Genomic DNA, 17,726 nt, shown 5'->3' with positions numbered 1-17,726 from the left:
GGGTGCTCAAACCGATTTTGACTATTCAATGTTATCTTCATTTGATCATTAATGGGGGGAAAAAGCTTTTACATCCCTGAAACTGTTTGGAGCCGTACAACAAACTGGTATGTCCTGCTGGGTAATAATAGCACAACAATTAATAGTGAATGAGGGGTAAATCAGCTTAGGAATAGCAATAGGTTAGTAATGCTAATTCATACTAATATAGTTTCTTTATCCACTTTCCAATTTTCCAAAAAGTTGGGCTACATCTTGCATGAAAGGTGCTATCTAAATAAAGTTGATTATAAGTAGGATCTACAATTACTGTACTGTGTGAATTGCTTTACAATCACCTTTTAGCTTTACCTTTCTATTTAGAGTAAAAGTCGTGTTTCTCGTCTCTCCAGTGTTACATCAGACAACTCTCAGTGATGATCTCTGCCCTTCAAAATAAAAGCAGACATCAGGTGAAAGAGTAGTGACTACGTAATCCCTCAGCCAATCAGCGTCTCTGTTTTGCGGCTTCCCATTCGTCGATAAACATTGCGACCCGCAGAGGAGCTTCCAGAGAGGCAAGGCACGTCAACGTGACTAAAGGCCGAGTCTCGTCCACAGTCGGCAACATCGGGATTATTCACCAATATAAAAGAAGCACGGTGAATAATTACCCCTGTTCTCAAGAAAAAGGAAACGAAGCGCCCTGACATCGACCTCTAACAACGGAAACCCGTTAGCTTTAGCAGCTAGGCTAGCTCAGTTAGCCGTTACATACCCTCGTTTTTTTTCCCCCACGCAGCTGACCTCCACCACAACACAGGCGGATAGAGTATCAATTGCCTGCTAGTTTGGGGTCTTTCTCCTCCTGTGTCTTTCCTCCTTGTCCCCGTGTAGTGCCCTGTGGAAGCTTCCCGAATATGATCCATAATGAGTCAAAGGGACACCTTGGTTCATCTGTTTGCTGGAGGGTGAGTGTCAAACATGCAGAAAACTAAGCTAGCTAGCTAAAGGCTAACTTTTGTTGCTTAGCATAATATGCTACACATAATGGGATGTTTGTATTGGTATCTTCATAATAATTTGGAGTTGGTTAATATTGAATATTATAGTTTTTTGCTTAACTCTGGCATATGCTCATCAATATTGTCCTTGCATGTGCACCCGTAGTAGTTTCAATGTCACAATGACATTTCAGGGCATGAATGAAATGGCTGGTTTGTGGAAGCGTGATGTTTTTTGAGGCTTCCTACCGAGAAACAGACGTTTTCTGAAAATTAAACTCAAAAATAGCATTCTGTGTACAGTGTTACATTTTAAAAGCGTGCTTTATGTAACAGCTCTGTGTCGTTCATGACGTTAGTGCATATCAACAAACATCAGACTGTCACTCAAGATCTGGATTAAATGCAATCTAAAATCGTTAATGAAAGGTGATATTGCACACATTGCTGCCTAATAATATCTTGCATACAGCCTCAAAGTATGGCCTTAAACCAGAAGTGACAGAAGTACTTAGATCTTGTAACAAGTAAAAGTCCTGCATTCAAAATGTTACTCAAGTAAATGTACACAAGTATTAGCATCCACATGAAAGTAGCGACAGTAAAAGTAGTCGTTGTGCAGATTGGTCCATTTCAGAATAATATATGATATGTTTTATAATGACTGATCATGAAAGTGTTCTCAAAGCTGGTGAAGGTGCAGCTAGTCTGAAGTACTTTGTAGACTGCAGGGTAGCTGGTGGAGGTGCAGCTAGTCTGAAGTACTTTGTAGACTGCAGGGTAGCTGGTGGATTTACTCCAGGTGGAACTAAAGTCTGATTCAACACTTGATTATATTTCACATCATTCATCCAGATCTGTGAAGTAACTAAAGGTATTAGATACATGTAGTGGAGTGAAAGTACACCATGTACCTCTGAATTGTAGTGGAGGAGAACAAATAGAAATCTACTTAGTAACTAATCTACTTAGTTACTAACACCACTCCCTAAAACCAGATCCATTTAATTACACTGATGCATAGCAAAATTAAAAATTGCCTCCAGCAGACCAGGGTAATGAGTTTGGACATGTTTATCTTTTTTAGGGCAATTGGCCAATTCACTTACAGCAGTGATGACCGTGCTGTTTTCTCAGAGCGTTTTCTGTTATATTGCATCACTATTAAATCAGCATAATGGTTTAAAGTGTCCACACCCGTTAAGGATAGAGTTGCATATCAAGCATGAGCTTCAGTGAGAATAAAGTGACTAATTTGACATGCATGCCTTCCCTCTGCCAATGACCTGCTGCCTCTGTGGTTCCTTCGGTAGCTGCCAGAGATCAGCCCACTCTGCCAAAAACTGTGTTGACAGGACTTTGTATTTATGCTTTGATGCTGTTTGAAAGTGAACCCTAACTAAAGATAACTCCCGTCGCTCTCGATTTAAAAAAAAATAAATATATAATCCTTGGCTGTGTCCTCCAGTGCAGTCCCGTCTCAGTAAGAAGATTATTTACCTGAATAACCGGAGCTGCTCAGAAACCCATGGCCTGCACATTGTTTACACAGGGCGTCCTGTGCATTTGTAAATGCGAACACTTTCAATGATTTGTTACACAATTCAAAGCCGTCTGTGTTTAGAATGTGAAACGCAACATAACCTGTTCAGATCCGCGTACTGCACTGTAGTGCTCGCTATCATCTGTTTCCCTTGAATACCTGTCCTCACCATGATGGTACGTTTGTGTTTTTATCATGTTCTGTTGCTTTTACCTCTTAGTCTGTGTGTGTGTGTGTGTGTGTGTGTGTGTGTGTGTGTGTGTGTGTGTGTGTGTGTGTGTGTGTGTGTGTGTGTGTGTGTGTGTGTGTGTGTGTGTGTGTGTGTGTGTGTGTGTGTGTGTGTGTGTGTGTGTGTGTGTGTGTGTGTGTGTGTGTGTGTGTGTGTGTGTGTGTGTGTGTGTGTGTGTGTGTGTGTGTGTGTGTGTGTGTGTGTGTGTGTGTGTGTGTGTGTGTGTGTGTGTGTCTCCAAACGTAACGGATCCGCGGACGTTACGTTATGTCACTATACCTGAAATACGTCACAGAACCCAAGAAGCAAACAATGGAGAAAGAGAAATCCCCAGCGAGGCGTTCTGGGGCAGCAGACAGGTCTTCTCTGTGTTAGAGCTTTATGGGACATGGGACCTTTGACAAATTGTACGGTGTCATGAAAGGTGCCTTAAATAAAATGTATTATTATTATTATATCATCTCTACAAACGTTTGTTTTTTTAACAACAAAATGTTCCTAATGTTGATCTTAAAAAAACCGAGTCGGCTTGGTTCACCCTCGTGTAAAACTCCATCCATGTGTGATTTTTCAAAGAGGTGTGGCACTGAGTAAAAGCTTGTTGTCATTCACACAAAGCATTCCTGACCGTCTCACTGTTCCCACACTTTGCCAGATCGTGACTGCATTCCAGGCGTCATCAGAATTCCAACTAACCCACCACATCACCGGCTAATTAACTGATGTCTGAGCATTTACACGTTGCGCAGGTTCCACCCTGACCGCTGACACCATCGAACAACGACACTTCAGTCTTGTCCTGTCAGCTGAGACTTGTTAGCTAACATTTTTTCCGTGTCTCTCCTTCCAGATGTGGGGGCACGGTGGGAGCCATAGTGACGTGTCCTCTGGAGGTCGTGAAGACCCGTCTGCAGTCGTCCACCATCAACTTCTATATGTCTGAGGTCCAGCTCAGCACTGTCAACGGGGCCAGTGTGGCCCGCATGTCCCCCCCCGGCCCCCTGCACTGCCTCAAGTGAGTACTACATTACATTTACCTCAGTCTCACCGCCTTATCGATTCTACACGTCTTACTTATTATCCATTCCTTATCAGTGCAGTGCTATTGCATCTTAGAACAGCAAACTCCCTTGCAATGTTTAATATGGCTTTTAATTTGGGTTAACTTTCAATGGTCACTGATATCTTTGTCCATGTTTTACTGCATTTCTTTTCTATTTTACTTTAATTTTACATTTTATTTTTAATATTGTTTTATTTTAACATATTATCACTAGATCAGTGCTTCTCAAAGTGTGGTCCGCGGACCACTGGTGGTCCGTGAGCGCCCCCTAGTGGTCTGCGAGTATATTGGTAACATTTCACATTTGAAATAAATAAATACATTTAAGTTTTCCGCACTCTCGCGCGAATATTTCCGCAATAGAGCGAGCTAATGATATGGCCCAGCGCAACACCTTCACCACACATGTTGCCACTTGTTTGTACCATTTTCAGGCGATTTCTAATCTGTTCTAGAAAAACGATGCGATTTTGGATATTTGTGGAGTTAGGTGGTCCGCGAGTGTTTTTTTATTGGTTAAGTCCTTGGTATAAAAAAGTTTGAGAAACACTGCTGTAGATGTCTTATAGCAGGGGTCGGCAACAGGCGGACCGCGGTCCGGATCCGGACCCAGACGCCGACCTATACGGACCCGGAGCTATAATCAATACATTAATAGGGGATTTTTCGGCGCCTCCCGCTTTTTTAACGCTGATATGGGTGACTTGTGTAATTTAGTTGTAAGCACAGTGGCGATCTGTTGTTATTAGCATCTGGTTAGCTAGCTATGCTAACGAATTTAAAGAGCTTTTCTACAACCAGGTGGAAGAGAGCTCTCTCCTGAGAGGCTCAAATAACCTCAGCTCAGTGAGGTTAAGGCACACCTTGATATGATCTATATAGTTATTAATGAGACTAAATTAAAAACAGGTATAAAATACTATGACAGTAACAAAAAAGTTGTTAAAAATAACAAGAATAGAGTTTAAAATGGGAGTGATTTGTAAAATATCCATAAAGAAAAATCTGCTTACAGTTCTGTTTCATATGGGTGTTGAGAGATGTATCCATAGATCTCTTAATGTTGCTCAAAGTGCACCACATTGATGCTTTTAACTTCAACATTTAAAAAAAAAAAAAAAATCTTCCCGGGGGAGCATGCCCCCGGACCCCCCTAGAGGAGGTTAGGCCCCCCCCACTTCAATCATGTTCACATGGATAGGATACTAAATACATTTGTTCTGGATTCAGAGGTTGCTTTTTCTTTGCACAGCATGAAAGAAAGGCCAAATTAATGGGCTGTGATTTTAGTTTTTTTAAGCAGAGGTTGAGTTCAATCATTTGTACGGCCCTCGGAGGATGTTGTAAAAATTGAAAGAAAAAAGGTTCCCCACCCATGCTGTAAATAATAATAAAAACCCTTGATTTTTAACTTAACATCTCTGTCTCCTATTGATCTGATTATAAAGAACAGCCAGTTAATTGAAGCATTATAGCGCAGGCCTTTGTCAGATGGTATATTACGCTGTTTTTTTCCTGCTTCGAATAGTTCTCTCTCTTTTCACCATACCTGTGTTTGCATCACTGTAACCAATGAGCATCTGCATGTGTGTGAGAATGGCCCTGACTCCATTTCAGCCCAGATTTACAAACTCCTGGCAGGACAAGCTCGAGCTCAATTCTCGCACTGAATTTAAAAAAAGTGAGTGAGGGACTGCAATGTAAGAGGGAAAGAAAGAGAAACTTTAAAACTGTTCAATTGTTATGATGTGTAAAGACTAGAGCCGGGACTCGATTAAAAAAATTAATCTAATTAATTAGAGGCTTTGTAATTAATTAATCGAAATTAATCGCATTTTTAATCAAATATACATATTTGACCTGAGAACAGTGAGAAGCAGTTTTCAAATGGATGTTACTCCAAGTGGTCGACAGTCGAGTGCAATCCAGTGAGCCAGGGAGCTGGTTATTTTCTCAGACGTGGACTTACTTATCCTGGCCCTGAAACCAGTCGTCTGGCTGAGTGTGGGTTGGGTCAGGGTGTGGTTCCTTGCACTCGGAGTCGGGCTAACGTCCACGCTAGCTGCTACATGCTAGCTGCTACATGCTTTGCATTTAGGTGATACTTCAGGCTTGATGTGCTGCGGCTCTTGTCGACGCTTCCATCTGTCCGTTTTTTAAAACAAAATGTCCCATCCACGGGGCCGACCAAAGCGGTCTCATCAGCTTGTTCGTTCATGCTTGACTATTGTTCACCGTGGTTTGTTGTTGTTTGAAGTCCCATGAAGTCATGAACGTTAGTTGGTGCTCCAGTTTAATCGGTACGCCTGAAACTCATCCAGTGAGAAACGTTCCGCTGTGCAAAAATAAGTGCGATTAAAATGCGTTAATTTTTGTGTAATTAATTAATCTTAATTAACGCGTTAAAGTCCCGGCCCTAGTAAAGACTGATATTGTTCTATAATCGTCTGAAACTGTTGAGTCATGATGTGAAACGGTTAACAAAGAAAAAGAAAAACTCAAGCTGCTGCTACACTTTATTTTATTTATCTAAAATGAAGCACTTTTAAGATGCACACATTTTCAAAAGCTATTTCATTTATTGTCTCTATTTTATTTGTAAATGCAGTCCGAGAGGAACATTACACATATCCACAGTATTTACTGTATATCTGTAGAGTTGAATGTTAATTGACAATACACATTGTTGTTTATGAATTGTACTTTCTTTATTTGATTGGCAGTCAGTTGCTGATTACATGCAGACGTTGATAAAGCTGCAGCTACTTCAATATATATCACACTAATTCATGAAGCAACTTAGACATGTTGATGTTCCGGACCTTTGCATGGGGACATTTTCTCTAACTGGACTTTGTTGAATTTTAGTTGAAGACCCCTGTCTTATAGGGATGCTCCGATCGATCGGCCGCCAATCGTTATCGATCGGTGCTCTCTCTAAAGGCCGATCAGCAGAGCCGATCACATGACGTAAAATACATGACACTTTTCTCTGTCTCTCTTTTCAAAACAAGCTCGCCAAAATGGCTTCACCGGTCTGGAAGTGTCCGAAAAAGACAGTAAAATAGCGGTATGCAACGTGTGTGAAGCAGAAATCCTGCAGCTCCGCCCGCTGTGACGGACCGGTGAGCGGAGCGACACACACACTAAGAGTTAATTATTATTAATGTTTTATCTTGTTCTGTATTCATTTTAATATTGTTAAATATAACTCAAATGTAGTTTCCCAAGCAGCAACAGCAAATCCATACATCTATAAATAAATAAATAAAATCCTATCTTCCTGGAATGTGTCAAATAAATGTGCATATTATTCCTGACATCAAAACAAGTGCAATATAGAAAATAGTTAAATACTGCCGGAAGGAACGACAGTCAGGTTTTACATCTCAGCCACAAGGTCTGCTAGTTTTAGCTTATCTTAAAAATATCTATACATTTGTCAATTCTGAACAGGATTAATAAGTGTATGTGTTAAATAGACAGTGAATCCATACATGTATGACTACATAAATGATATCTTATCTTCCTGGAATTTGTAAAATAAAAGGCATATTATTCCTGACATCCAAAACAAGTGCGATTTTAGAAAAGAGCTTAAGGGTTTACGCACAAGATTTAGCTTATTTCAGCTTTTAGTTCAGCTTGTTGAGTGCAATTTGCTATTAGGTTAATTAGTTTGCTCTGGCTAAAACCTGGTGGTGGTGAGGGGCAGACTGCAAAGAAAACAGTTGAAAAAAAAGTGTGTGTAAATATTCTGAAACAAGGTTTGTGGGACGTTGCTACGTCGTACACCCTATGCATTATTTGCACAGGCGGCGCGTGAGGCTCAGGGTTGGGAAGGCTAAATAACTTTTTTTACCTGACGCTGCCCGCCTCCGGCGTCTATAGAAAGGAGATCAACTCAGTGAAAGCACCGCCTGCTGACCAATCAGAGCTCAGTGTGCGGAGTTTAAATCTCTCAAGTCATATTAAAGGAAATACAGTTTAAACTGCCGTATGCAGAGAAGACGCCGACGTGTCGCACTTATCGTTCATATCACATCATCGATCAGAACATCGATCATATAATATCATAATGTATCATATATTTCCTTATCTGAGTCAGCTTCTCCAGCCGCATCTGGCCGTGCAACACTGTGTCACAGACTGTATGCAGTATTATTTTAAGCAACACATTAAGTTGACGAAACACTCGAGTCAAATGTAATGAAAGTCAGATCGTGTCTTAGACGGGGCAGTGATATCATAAAGATGTTAATGTACGCATTCAAACACTCGGTAGTTTATTTATTTTGTAACCAGTTGTTCTGTATTCTCCTTGCAGCAACTCTGTGGCTTGTGTCCTGGATTATATGTTTAAGTCATGTTTAAAGTTCATATTTGTCTAATATTAGTTTACTTTTCATGAATGAAGTATGACGCTGCGCTGTCAGTACACTTGTCTCTGTTTGTGATTGGTCAAATGTAGCTAACCCCGCCCCTTTCACGTGAACGCGCTCTCAGCTGGAGAGAGAAACCCTGGATTCATTTACAGAGTTGATAACCAGCGTCGTAGGACCGCTTAGCGAGATCTCGTTTGTTAGGGCAGTGTGCGAAAAAGTACACGTCCCACCGCCCGGGACGTGTTATTTACAATATCGGACAAGTAGATCTTTCAATTGACTTGTCCGGCGGACAAGTGACGTTTTTCGCCCCGATTTATTGACAAATTATTGATACATTCAGTTTACAAAAGGCAGAACTCATTCGCAAATTGTCCGTGTCCGCCATTGTTCGTTTAGAAGTGTTAGTTTCGGTTCTGCTTGTCGATTCCTAAGGAAATGCATCTCGCCGCTTTCTGTACAGTTAGACGGGGCGGGGCGGGAAGTGCAGCACAGTGGCAGGTTGGGAAGCAAAACTCGGTTCCGAGTAGGAACAAATAACAATTGTCCGGTACCGGGATTAATAAGAGTTGTGAGGACAGGAGGCGAGGCCGAGCCCGCGGACTGCAGCTCTCTCTATGCTCCGTATCAGCTGATCTCTGCACGGTGCAGCTCTCTGCACGGTGCAGCTCTCTCTCTCTCTCTCTCTCTCTCTCTCTCTCTCTCTCTCTCTCTCTCTCTCTCTCTCTCTCTCTCTCTCTCTCTCTCTCTCTCTTTCTACACACAGCGGATCCGCTGCCCGTTTAACAGCCTCATCTTTGTCAAATGTTCTTATGTTCTTTCTCTAACACATAATGAAGGTTATTAAGCGTTTTAGCTCCTGTGTTGTTAATATTGACCCATTTCCTTTATGAAGCAGCCTCCCTCCCTGTGTCCTCGCGCTGTCCTCACATCCCCGGACCCCCAGACTCGGAGGAGGAGGGATGTCAGTATTGTTTATGAAGCAGGGTATAGAAAGTACATTATTGAGATGAAAATACTATTTATTTACTTTTACAAACAGTGAGCAGCTGGGCAGCTGCTGCTGTGTGTTGCAGGACATGTGTAAGCGTGCAAGCGTCTTTGAGCTGTAGAAAAGCGCTAGGCCTATACTGTAGGCTATACATATAATGTATTATTATTATTATTAGGTTATGTCCTATGTGTTGGACATGTGTGGTTGGACTGTGTCTCCCAGCAGGCTGCAGTGTAGCATCAGAGGACACTGGGCCAATCGTACATTCTCAAACTGCACCACTTAGAACTAACTAAACAATGCAGAGATTATTTTTATATAATTGTATTCAATAACCGTAAGAAATTAAACAGTATGAAGTGATTTGTAAATGGGAATACAGATTTGACTTAACGTTTTCATAAATATATTTTTCTCCCAGTTTGACTTATTTTGACCCTCTCAAAGAACCGGAATAGAGAACCGAAAATAACCGGAATCGAAAAGCAGAACCGGAATCGTTAAAATCCAAACGATACCCAACCCTATGTGTGATGCAGTAAAATCTTACCGCTCACTTACGTTAGCGGTGTCGTAAAAACCGTGGGAAAATGTAAAATACGATGGTGAAGAAGAAGATTCCAGTGACCCCAATTTTTGTCCATTCTGGACAAGTGAAAAATGTATTCGGACAAGTACATTGCCAAACTCACTTGTCCATGGACAAGTACTCTCTAAAAACTTTTTCTCACACTGTAGGGTTAGTGAAGATAACTCAAACATATCCAGGGTCTGTGGAACTGGCTTCGTAGCACATGGAACAGGTGGCTGCATAGCAGCGCTAATGTCAAAGACACAAACATTATACATTATATTTTTGTTTGACCAGGATGTGACAAAAATATTTGAGCCTTAGCTTAGCCTTCCCTAGCCTACAGTACCCGCCGCCCCTGATTATTTGCATGCATTCTACAAAATTCTTAACTTACACCTCAGTAACCCGTGTTTATTATGATCAGTGTTTCCGCCAGTCCAGGGCTGAGAGGGTGTCCACCCCGCGAGGCGCGTGACGTCGTGTCGCGTGACTTGAATTTTGAATTGAGCTGTCCCTTTATAGATACTATCTCTTTACATACGCACGCACGCACGCACGCTGAGTTAAGTTACATTGAAATAAAATGCCAGTCACTGTAACAGCAGAGACGTCATTCTGTCGTCTGGCAGAATAATCCCCACTAAATACATTTTGGAATATTATCAAAATCCAAGTGTTACCAGTGTTTCAAGCACATGCTAAAATGCCTCCTGGTCATTTACGTTGTTTCGTAGTAGATTAAGTTCCCTGCGAGACACAAAGGCAGCAGACATATCTTCGTCAAGTTCGTTATTATAAAATCAGACGGAGCATTATGTAGCCTGCAGCCACTACCAATCAAAAACACCACGACATATTGCAGGCATTAGCGGTCAGTGAGGCGGCATGACATTAATTTCACTGATTTGCACAGCGGCGTCGGGACACGGCACAAACTGAGCTCAGAAGACAGGAGCACATATGGCTGCTAGTAACTGGTAACCCTTCCGTTTGGTGTGTCCCCTACAACTATTAGTGTATACCGTCCTCAATACAAAAGCATTTTAAGCGGACAATCAACTGACCATCTTTCTATTCTTAGCTGCTGACTGGGGTGAGGGCTTTGCATGTAGGCTAAAGTTCCTCCTAAAGTGGAAGGATGGAAAATGTTGTATTTATAACAAGGGTTTGTTCGGGTACTCGTGAGATGTCAGGGCAACCTTTACCTTACATTTGGGGTGGAAACTTTGCCTTGAAGGTGGTGCTAGATCCAGGGTCGCCATATTCATCCGGTTAGAAATTGAAAGTGACCTGTGGGTGTTACTTGAAGTCTTACATCTGTTGAATGCACTTACTTTCTCATAATGGTAAAGTAGATAACCTAGCCCGCATTGATAACTATCTATACTAACTTGCTTTGAGACTTCTTCTTTGTAGGCGCGTTACCTTGTTACCACCAACTGTTAATCAGTGAAACGGTGTGAAACCATTGCTGCAATGTGTAGATTAAAAAAGGTGACTCTCAGATAACTCCCATTGTGTTAAAGCAGGGGTGGGGAATCTCTGGCCTCCGGGCCGTATACGGACCGCGAGACCATTTGTAGTCGGGCTGCTCGATTATGGCAAAAATCATAATCTCGATTATTTGGGTCAATAATTGTAATTTCGATTAGGGATGTCCCGATCACCTTTTTTTGCTCCCGATCCGATTCCGATCATTTGATTTTGACAATCTGCTGATACTGATTTTTCCCGATCCGATCTTTATGCATTAAGAGAAAAAAAGGTTTGTCTGATCATCCAACGCGATGAATTCAGCTATCTTGGCTGTTATTGTGTTGGCCTTTTCTCTGTTCTGGGGCAGTTTCTCTTTCCTTTTAAAAGTCTCTGAAAGTGTCGGTTGCTTCAGTGCCGTTACCCGAGTGGCCGCTGTGTACTCGCCGTGTTGTTGTTGGTGTTTGTTTCTCAGGTAGTGTATTAGATTGGTCGTGTTGAACGTAGCTCTGTTCTTTCCACCACACGGGACCTCCGCCTTGCAAACATTGCATCTGGCTGTTACACTGCCTTCGCTTTCAATTTTATAATACTTCCAAACTCCTGACATTTTCTCTGTCCCGACTCCCGAGTCACCAGCTGAACGTAGCCTCTCGTTAGCTTGCTGCTACTATTAGACACTGCGCCCACTCTGTTGCCAGCTTTGAGAGGAATAAGCAACCAGGTCTGAAACAAGCCCAAAAGAAGCAACACATACATGATGCTGTGTAATTTTAAATCAAAACTAAGGCCTCATGATGACTTTAAGACGTGAACATGGTCATTTTTGTTTTGTAACATTAAATTAAATAAAACAAATATTTTATATTAAAAAAAAATTCCCGATCCCCGATTTTTTGCCTCGCTCAGAGACACCTCGGTAGCGCTTGGTCTTGCCGGGACTTTAACTGGTGACCTTCCAGTTGCTATCAACTTCGCCACCACCGCCCCTACAAATAATAATTTGAACTTTTTAACTGTTGAATTATATGTTCAGGGTAATCACCTGAAAAACCAATACAAAATAAAGTAAATTATACATTCATATCTACATTTAAATAAATAATATCAAAATAATAAATACCAATAAACAAGATCAACAAACATGTTGCAGTGCACTGTCACAACCTGAAAACTCCTTAACATATAGCCAACATTTTGGTAAAACATATTCAACATATTCCACTCACTAATAATAATTGATATCACTAATAATAATTGATATCACGATTATTCAAAACGATTATCCATCTACTTTGAAAACATCGATTTATTGGAGAAAAAACATTTGAACAGTGTTTTTAACAGTTTATTACCCAACTCAACTGAAAATAATAAAAAAATTATCGTTTTATTTCGATTACTTTGTTTTTGTAATCGTTGCAAGCCATAATTGTAATCGCGATTAAAATATGATTAATTAACACACGCAAAAAAAAAATTAAAGAAATCTAGACCGCAAAAAGATTAAACAATCGAGTGTGTGTTTTTCCTGGCCAGGGTCAGGGTCCTTGAACACAACACGAGCCTAACGTGTCATCACGTGGTATATGTCTCGTCTGGGTGTATTAGTGCTGACGGAGAGCACCAGAACGTCTCTCCGGCACAGTACCCATAAGGAGCCGTACACATGCCGCAGTTTCTGCGTGGCTGTGTCTTTAGTTGAAAGCCCAGTGGCGATCTGTCATACTGATCATACAGTCAATAACTTTGTTGTTATTATTAGCATCTGGTTAGCTAGCTATGCTAACGAATATAAGAAGCTTTTTCTCCAACCAGTGAGGTAAAGGCACATCTTTATATGATCATTATAGTTATACAAAAATAAGAGAATAAAGTAAACGGGTATAAAATACTATATGACAGTAAAAAAAAGTTGACAAGAATACAGTTTGAAAGGGGAGTGATTTGTAAAATATCCATAAAGAAAAATAAAATCTGCTTCCAGTTCTGTTTCATCTGGGTGTTGAGAGATGTATCCATAGATCTCCTAATGTTGCTCTCAAAGTGCACCAGATTGATGCTTTCAACTTCAACATTTAAAACAAATCTTCCCAGGAGAGCATGCCCCCCCCTAGAGGAGGTTAGGTCCCCCCCCCCCCCCCCCACTTAAATCATGTCCACATGGATAGGAAACTAAATACATTTGCACACATCTTGTGTCAATATCTTTCTGTTTTGGTGGTCATGCCACACCCTGCACGTGCATGCATGCGTGAGTCATGGTGAGATATCTGGATTAAGAGGTTGCTTTTTCTTTGCACAGAATGAAAGAAAGGCCAAATGAATTGGCTGTGATTTTAGTATTTTTAAGCAGAGGTCAATAATTTGTACGGCCCTCGGAGGATGTTGAAAAAATTGAAATGGCCCTTGAGAGAAAAAAGGTTCCCCACCCCTGCTCTAATATCTCTAAATGTAGATTGAATGGACCCAGTATTATCGCACCACACCCCACCAATCTTCAAGACAATTGGGTTCATTCACTGGTGATCAGTTGGCCCGAAAAAAACACACGTAAACAGAAATCTTAAGTTTCTTATTCTTGATATTTTAATTGGAATTATATCTGTAAATTAGACAAAACTTCCAGAAATCGGACAATATTGGTAGAAATGATGTTAACACACCAGTCAAACTAAAACATGCACGGTGGAGTTATAATACGTGCTTACTTTTTTTCTGTGTTTTCTGTTTTCAGGTTGATCCTGAAGAAAGAGGGTTACCGCTCTCTCCTCAGGGGCCTGGGGCCAAACCTGGTGGGAGTGGCACCTTCTAGGTAAGCTGTCACCTTTAATCCTCATCGTATGTTTAGCAATGTGTACATATTGAGCTATAAAGTGTTGCAGTGATGATGCATTTACAACCCGCGGGTTAGCATTGCAAGGGCTCCCTCGACAAAAAGCCAATGTGATATTTCTATTGGAAGAAAATAAGATCTGTGTCAAACATTCTCATGATACTTACATGTATTGTTCAACAGGATAATGTCCACTTATTAAAACCCCTTTTTTTATAGTCAAAGTGTAAACGTTAGGCTATAAGCTAAGTACATCCTGGTCACATGACTTCACGTCAAGCTAAAGGTGGCTAATGTTTGGCGTGATGACGTTTAGTCGTCTCATTTAGACACTTGTTAGCAACCACTATTTTTAAGACACAGCGAGGTATTTATTGACATATTTTATTTCACACAACAAAAGCTTGTTCTACTCAGCTTGTGTTACAGGGTCTCCGCGGGGTCTTAAACAGTATTAAAAGTTGATAAATCAATTTAGCGAAAATTAAGGCTATTAAACGGCATTTTCCAAGGTATTATATTTTGTAGCTTGTTGTCAATAAGTATATAAATTGTCCAAAGAGGTTGTATTCCACAGTCTGCCTGAATGTAATCATGGCGTAGGTGTGTAGTGTGATTCTGTGTAGTTTATTGATGGCATCCCGTTGGGTTTGACGTCATCTGAACAGGACATCGCGCGCTCACTGCTTGATAGCGCGCAAAGGTCTGTTTACGCCGGTTGCTAAGCAACATCGCTAAGTCTGCGTCCAAATGGTTGGAAGATAAGGAGAAAGGACAATCAATACTGTATATCAGGGGTCTTCAACTAAAACTTTTGAAAATGTGTGCATCTTAAAAGTGCTTAATTTTAGATAAATAAAATAAAGTGTAGCAGCAGCTTGAGTGTCCCTTTTTCTTTGTTAACCGTTTCACATCATGACTCAACAGTTTCAGACGATTATAGAACAATATCAGTCTTTACACATCATAACAATTGAACAGTTTTAAAGTTTCTCTTTCTTTCCCTCTTATATTGCAGTCCCTCACTCACTTTTTTTAAATTCTGTGTAAGAATTGAGCTGGAGCTTGTCCTGCCAGGAGTTTGTAAATCTGGGCCGACATGGTGTCAGGGCCATTCTCACACACACATGCAGATGCTCATTGGTTACAGTGATGCAAACACAGGTATGGTGAAAAAAGAGAGAACTATTCGAAGCAGGAAAAAAACAGCGTAATATACCATCTGACAAAGGCCTGCGCTATAATGCTTCAATTAACTGGCTATTCTTTATAATCAGATCAATAGGAGACAGAGATGTTAAGTTAAAAATCAAGGGTTTTTATTATTATTTACAGCAGGGGTGGGGAACCTTTTTCCTTTCAATTTTTACAACATCCTCCGAGGGTCGTACAAATGATTGAACTCAACCTCTGCTTAAAAAAACAAAAATCACAGCCCATTCATTTCGCCTTTCTTTCAGGCTGTGCAAAGAAAAAGCAACCTCTTAATCCAGATATCTCACCATGACTCACGTATGCATGCATGTGCACGGTGTGGCATGACCACCAACACAGAAAGATATGGACACAAGATGTGTGCAAATGTATTTAGTTTCCTATCCATATGAACATGATTTAAGTGGGGGGGGGGGGGACCCTAACCTCCTCTAGGGGGGTCCGGGGGCATGCTCCCCCGGGAAGATTTTTTTTTTTTTAATATTTAAGTTAAAAGCATCAATCTGGTGCACTTTGAGAGCAACATGAAGAGATCTATGGATACATCTCTCAACACCCATATGAAACAGAACTGTAAGCATATTTTTCTTTTTGGATATTTTACAAATCACTCCCCTTTTAAACTCTTTTGTTATTTTTAACAACTTTTTTGTTACTGTCATATAGTATTTTATACCTGTTTTTCATTTAGTCTCATTAATAACTATAATGATCATATCAAGGTGTGCCTTAACCTCACTGAGCTGAGGTTATTTGAGCCTCTCTGGAGAGAGCTCTCTTCCACCTGGTTGTAGAAAAGCTCTTTAAATTCGTTAGCATAGCTAGCTAACCAGATGCTAATAACAACAGATCGCCACTGTGCTTACAACTAAAGACACAGCCACGTAAAGACTGCGGCATGTGTACGGCTCCTTATGGGTATTGCAATATTTTAAGGGCTGGAGCGGCGTTCCGGTGCTCTCTGTCAGCACTCCTTTCAGACGAGACATAACCACGTGAAGACACGTTACGCTCGTGTTGTGTTCAAGGAAAAAAGCGGGAGGCGCCGAAAAATCCCCTATTAATGTATTGATTATAGCTCCGGGTCCGTATAGGTCGGCGTCCGGATCCGGACCGCGGTCCGCCTGTTGCCGACCCCTGCTGTATATAGTCAATGTGCGTGTCGCCAATGTAACCGGTTGAAACTCAAAGTGGCGATGAGGTCTTAAAATGTATGGAAAGGGTCTTAAAAGGTCTTACATTTGACTTCAAGATTCCTGTGTTAAACACAGACCTTGTTTCATAACCCTAAAATGCTGACTCATTCCTGCACAACTCTGTTAGTTTTCTCTTCAACTAAATAGTTACTGAGTAAAGTCAATTACAAAACTCAGTATCTCTTTGACAAATAAACATTTGATAACATTGTTAATCTGCTAAATTGTGTCTCCAGTGCTGTTATCCCTCTCCAGATGAAATCCTGCAGCATTAAGCTCAGTAATGTGATTGTGAACGTAGCCAAAATGTCTACTGTGAAAGAGTGTGATACAAATCAACAAAATCTAAAATCTAAAGCCCAGGGAACCACATGCCGCTCAGTCAGTGCTCTTTAAATCAAATGTGTGCATTAGGGCTGTCCCGAATACCATTTTTCAGGCTCCGGATATTCGGTAGTAATCAGCAGCGACTATTTGGCCCGCACGCGGGGCGGGGGCGTAGGCGTAGCAATCAGCAGTGCACCGCTTCAACACGTGTATTTCGGTGTATTCACGGCATTAATTTTGTTATTCTGCAGTGTTGTTGTTTTATAGTTATTTGTTAATGTGTAAAACCCAATTTGTGTTCTTTGCGTTGCAGTTGTATATGTCTTAGGTGTAATTTCGCTTGGATACCTATTTATGGACATGCTTTTATTTTGAAGGAGAGTTAGCGCAGTTGACAGGAAGTTGTTGTTGCTTTGGAAACAACGTGATGGAGAAAAGTAATATCTACATATAAAATATGCGCATATTTTAACACATTTCAGGAACCCAATTCTGAACATTGGATAAAGCCAAGTTCAAAATTCTTCTTTCATTTTGTAGTCATATTAGAAACTAAGGCTTTTACAGAAGGGATTTTGGATATCTCTTTTTATCACTCCATAAATCAGAAAATATTGTCAACAGCCCTAAAATATCAATTTTCGCCATGTTTTTAGGTATAAATGTTGTATAATTCAGGCTAAGAATGATATATGAACAAACCCTTCTGTAAAAGCCTTCATAATATTGATAGTAATATAACTGGAAGGTTTGGTGTATGTAAGTGCTACTGAAGTGGACATTTCGAACTCAGAGTAGGAGAAACAACTCATTTTGAGAAAACGACCGTTAAAGATATATATTGTCAAATTCAAAAAAGTTTTTATTGGAAGACACTATTTACAGACACAATATCTAATCTAATACTT

The 17,726-nt window shown here is 40.7% G+C and overlaps 1 protein-coding gene across 1 annotated transcript in view; it reads left to right on the top strand.

Annotated features, from left to right (window-relative positions):
- Positions 1-505: 505 nt before the first annotated feature.
- Positions 506-17,726, top strand: part of LOC117457340 (solute carrier family 25 member 36-A-like) — a 39,239-nt gene continuing 22,018 nt past the window's right edge. Inside the window, exons 1-3 of the mRNA XM_034097365.2 lie at positions 506-950; positions 3,606-3,770; positions 13,982-14,059. Of these exons, the coding sequence (XP_033953256.1) occupies positions 910-950; positions 3,606-3,770; positions 13,982-14,059 (284 nt within the window). The 5' untranslated portion in view covers positions 506-909. The remainder of the gene's footprint in view (positions 951-3,605; positions 3,771-13,981; positions 14,060-17,726) is intronic.

Source organism: Pseudochaenichthys georgianus, chromosome 13, assembly GCF_902827115.2.
Source record: "Pseudochaenichthys georgianus chromosome 13, fPseGeo1.2, whole genome shotgun sequence".
NCBI lineage: Eukaryota > Metazoa > Chordata > Actinopteri > Perciformes > Channichthyidae > Pseudochaenichthys > Pseudochaenichthys georgianus.
This window is presented reverse-complemented; position numbering and strand designations above follow the sequence as displayed.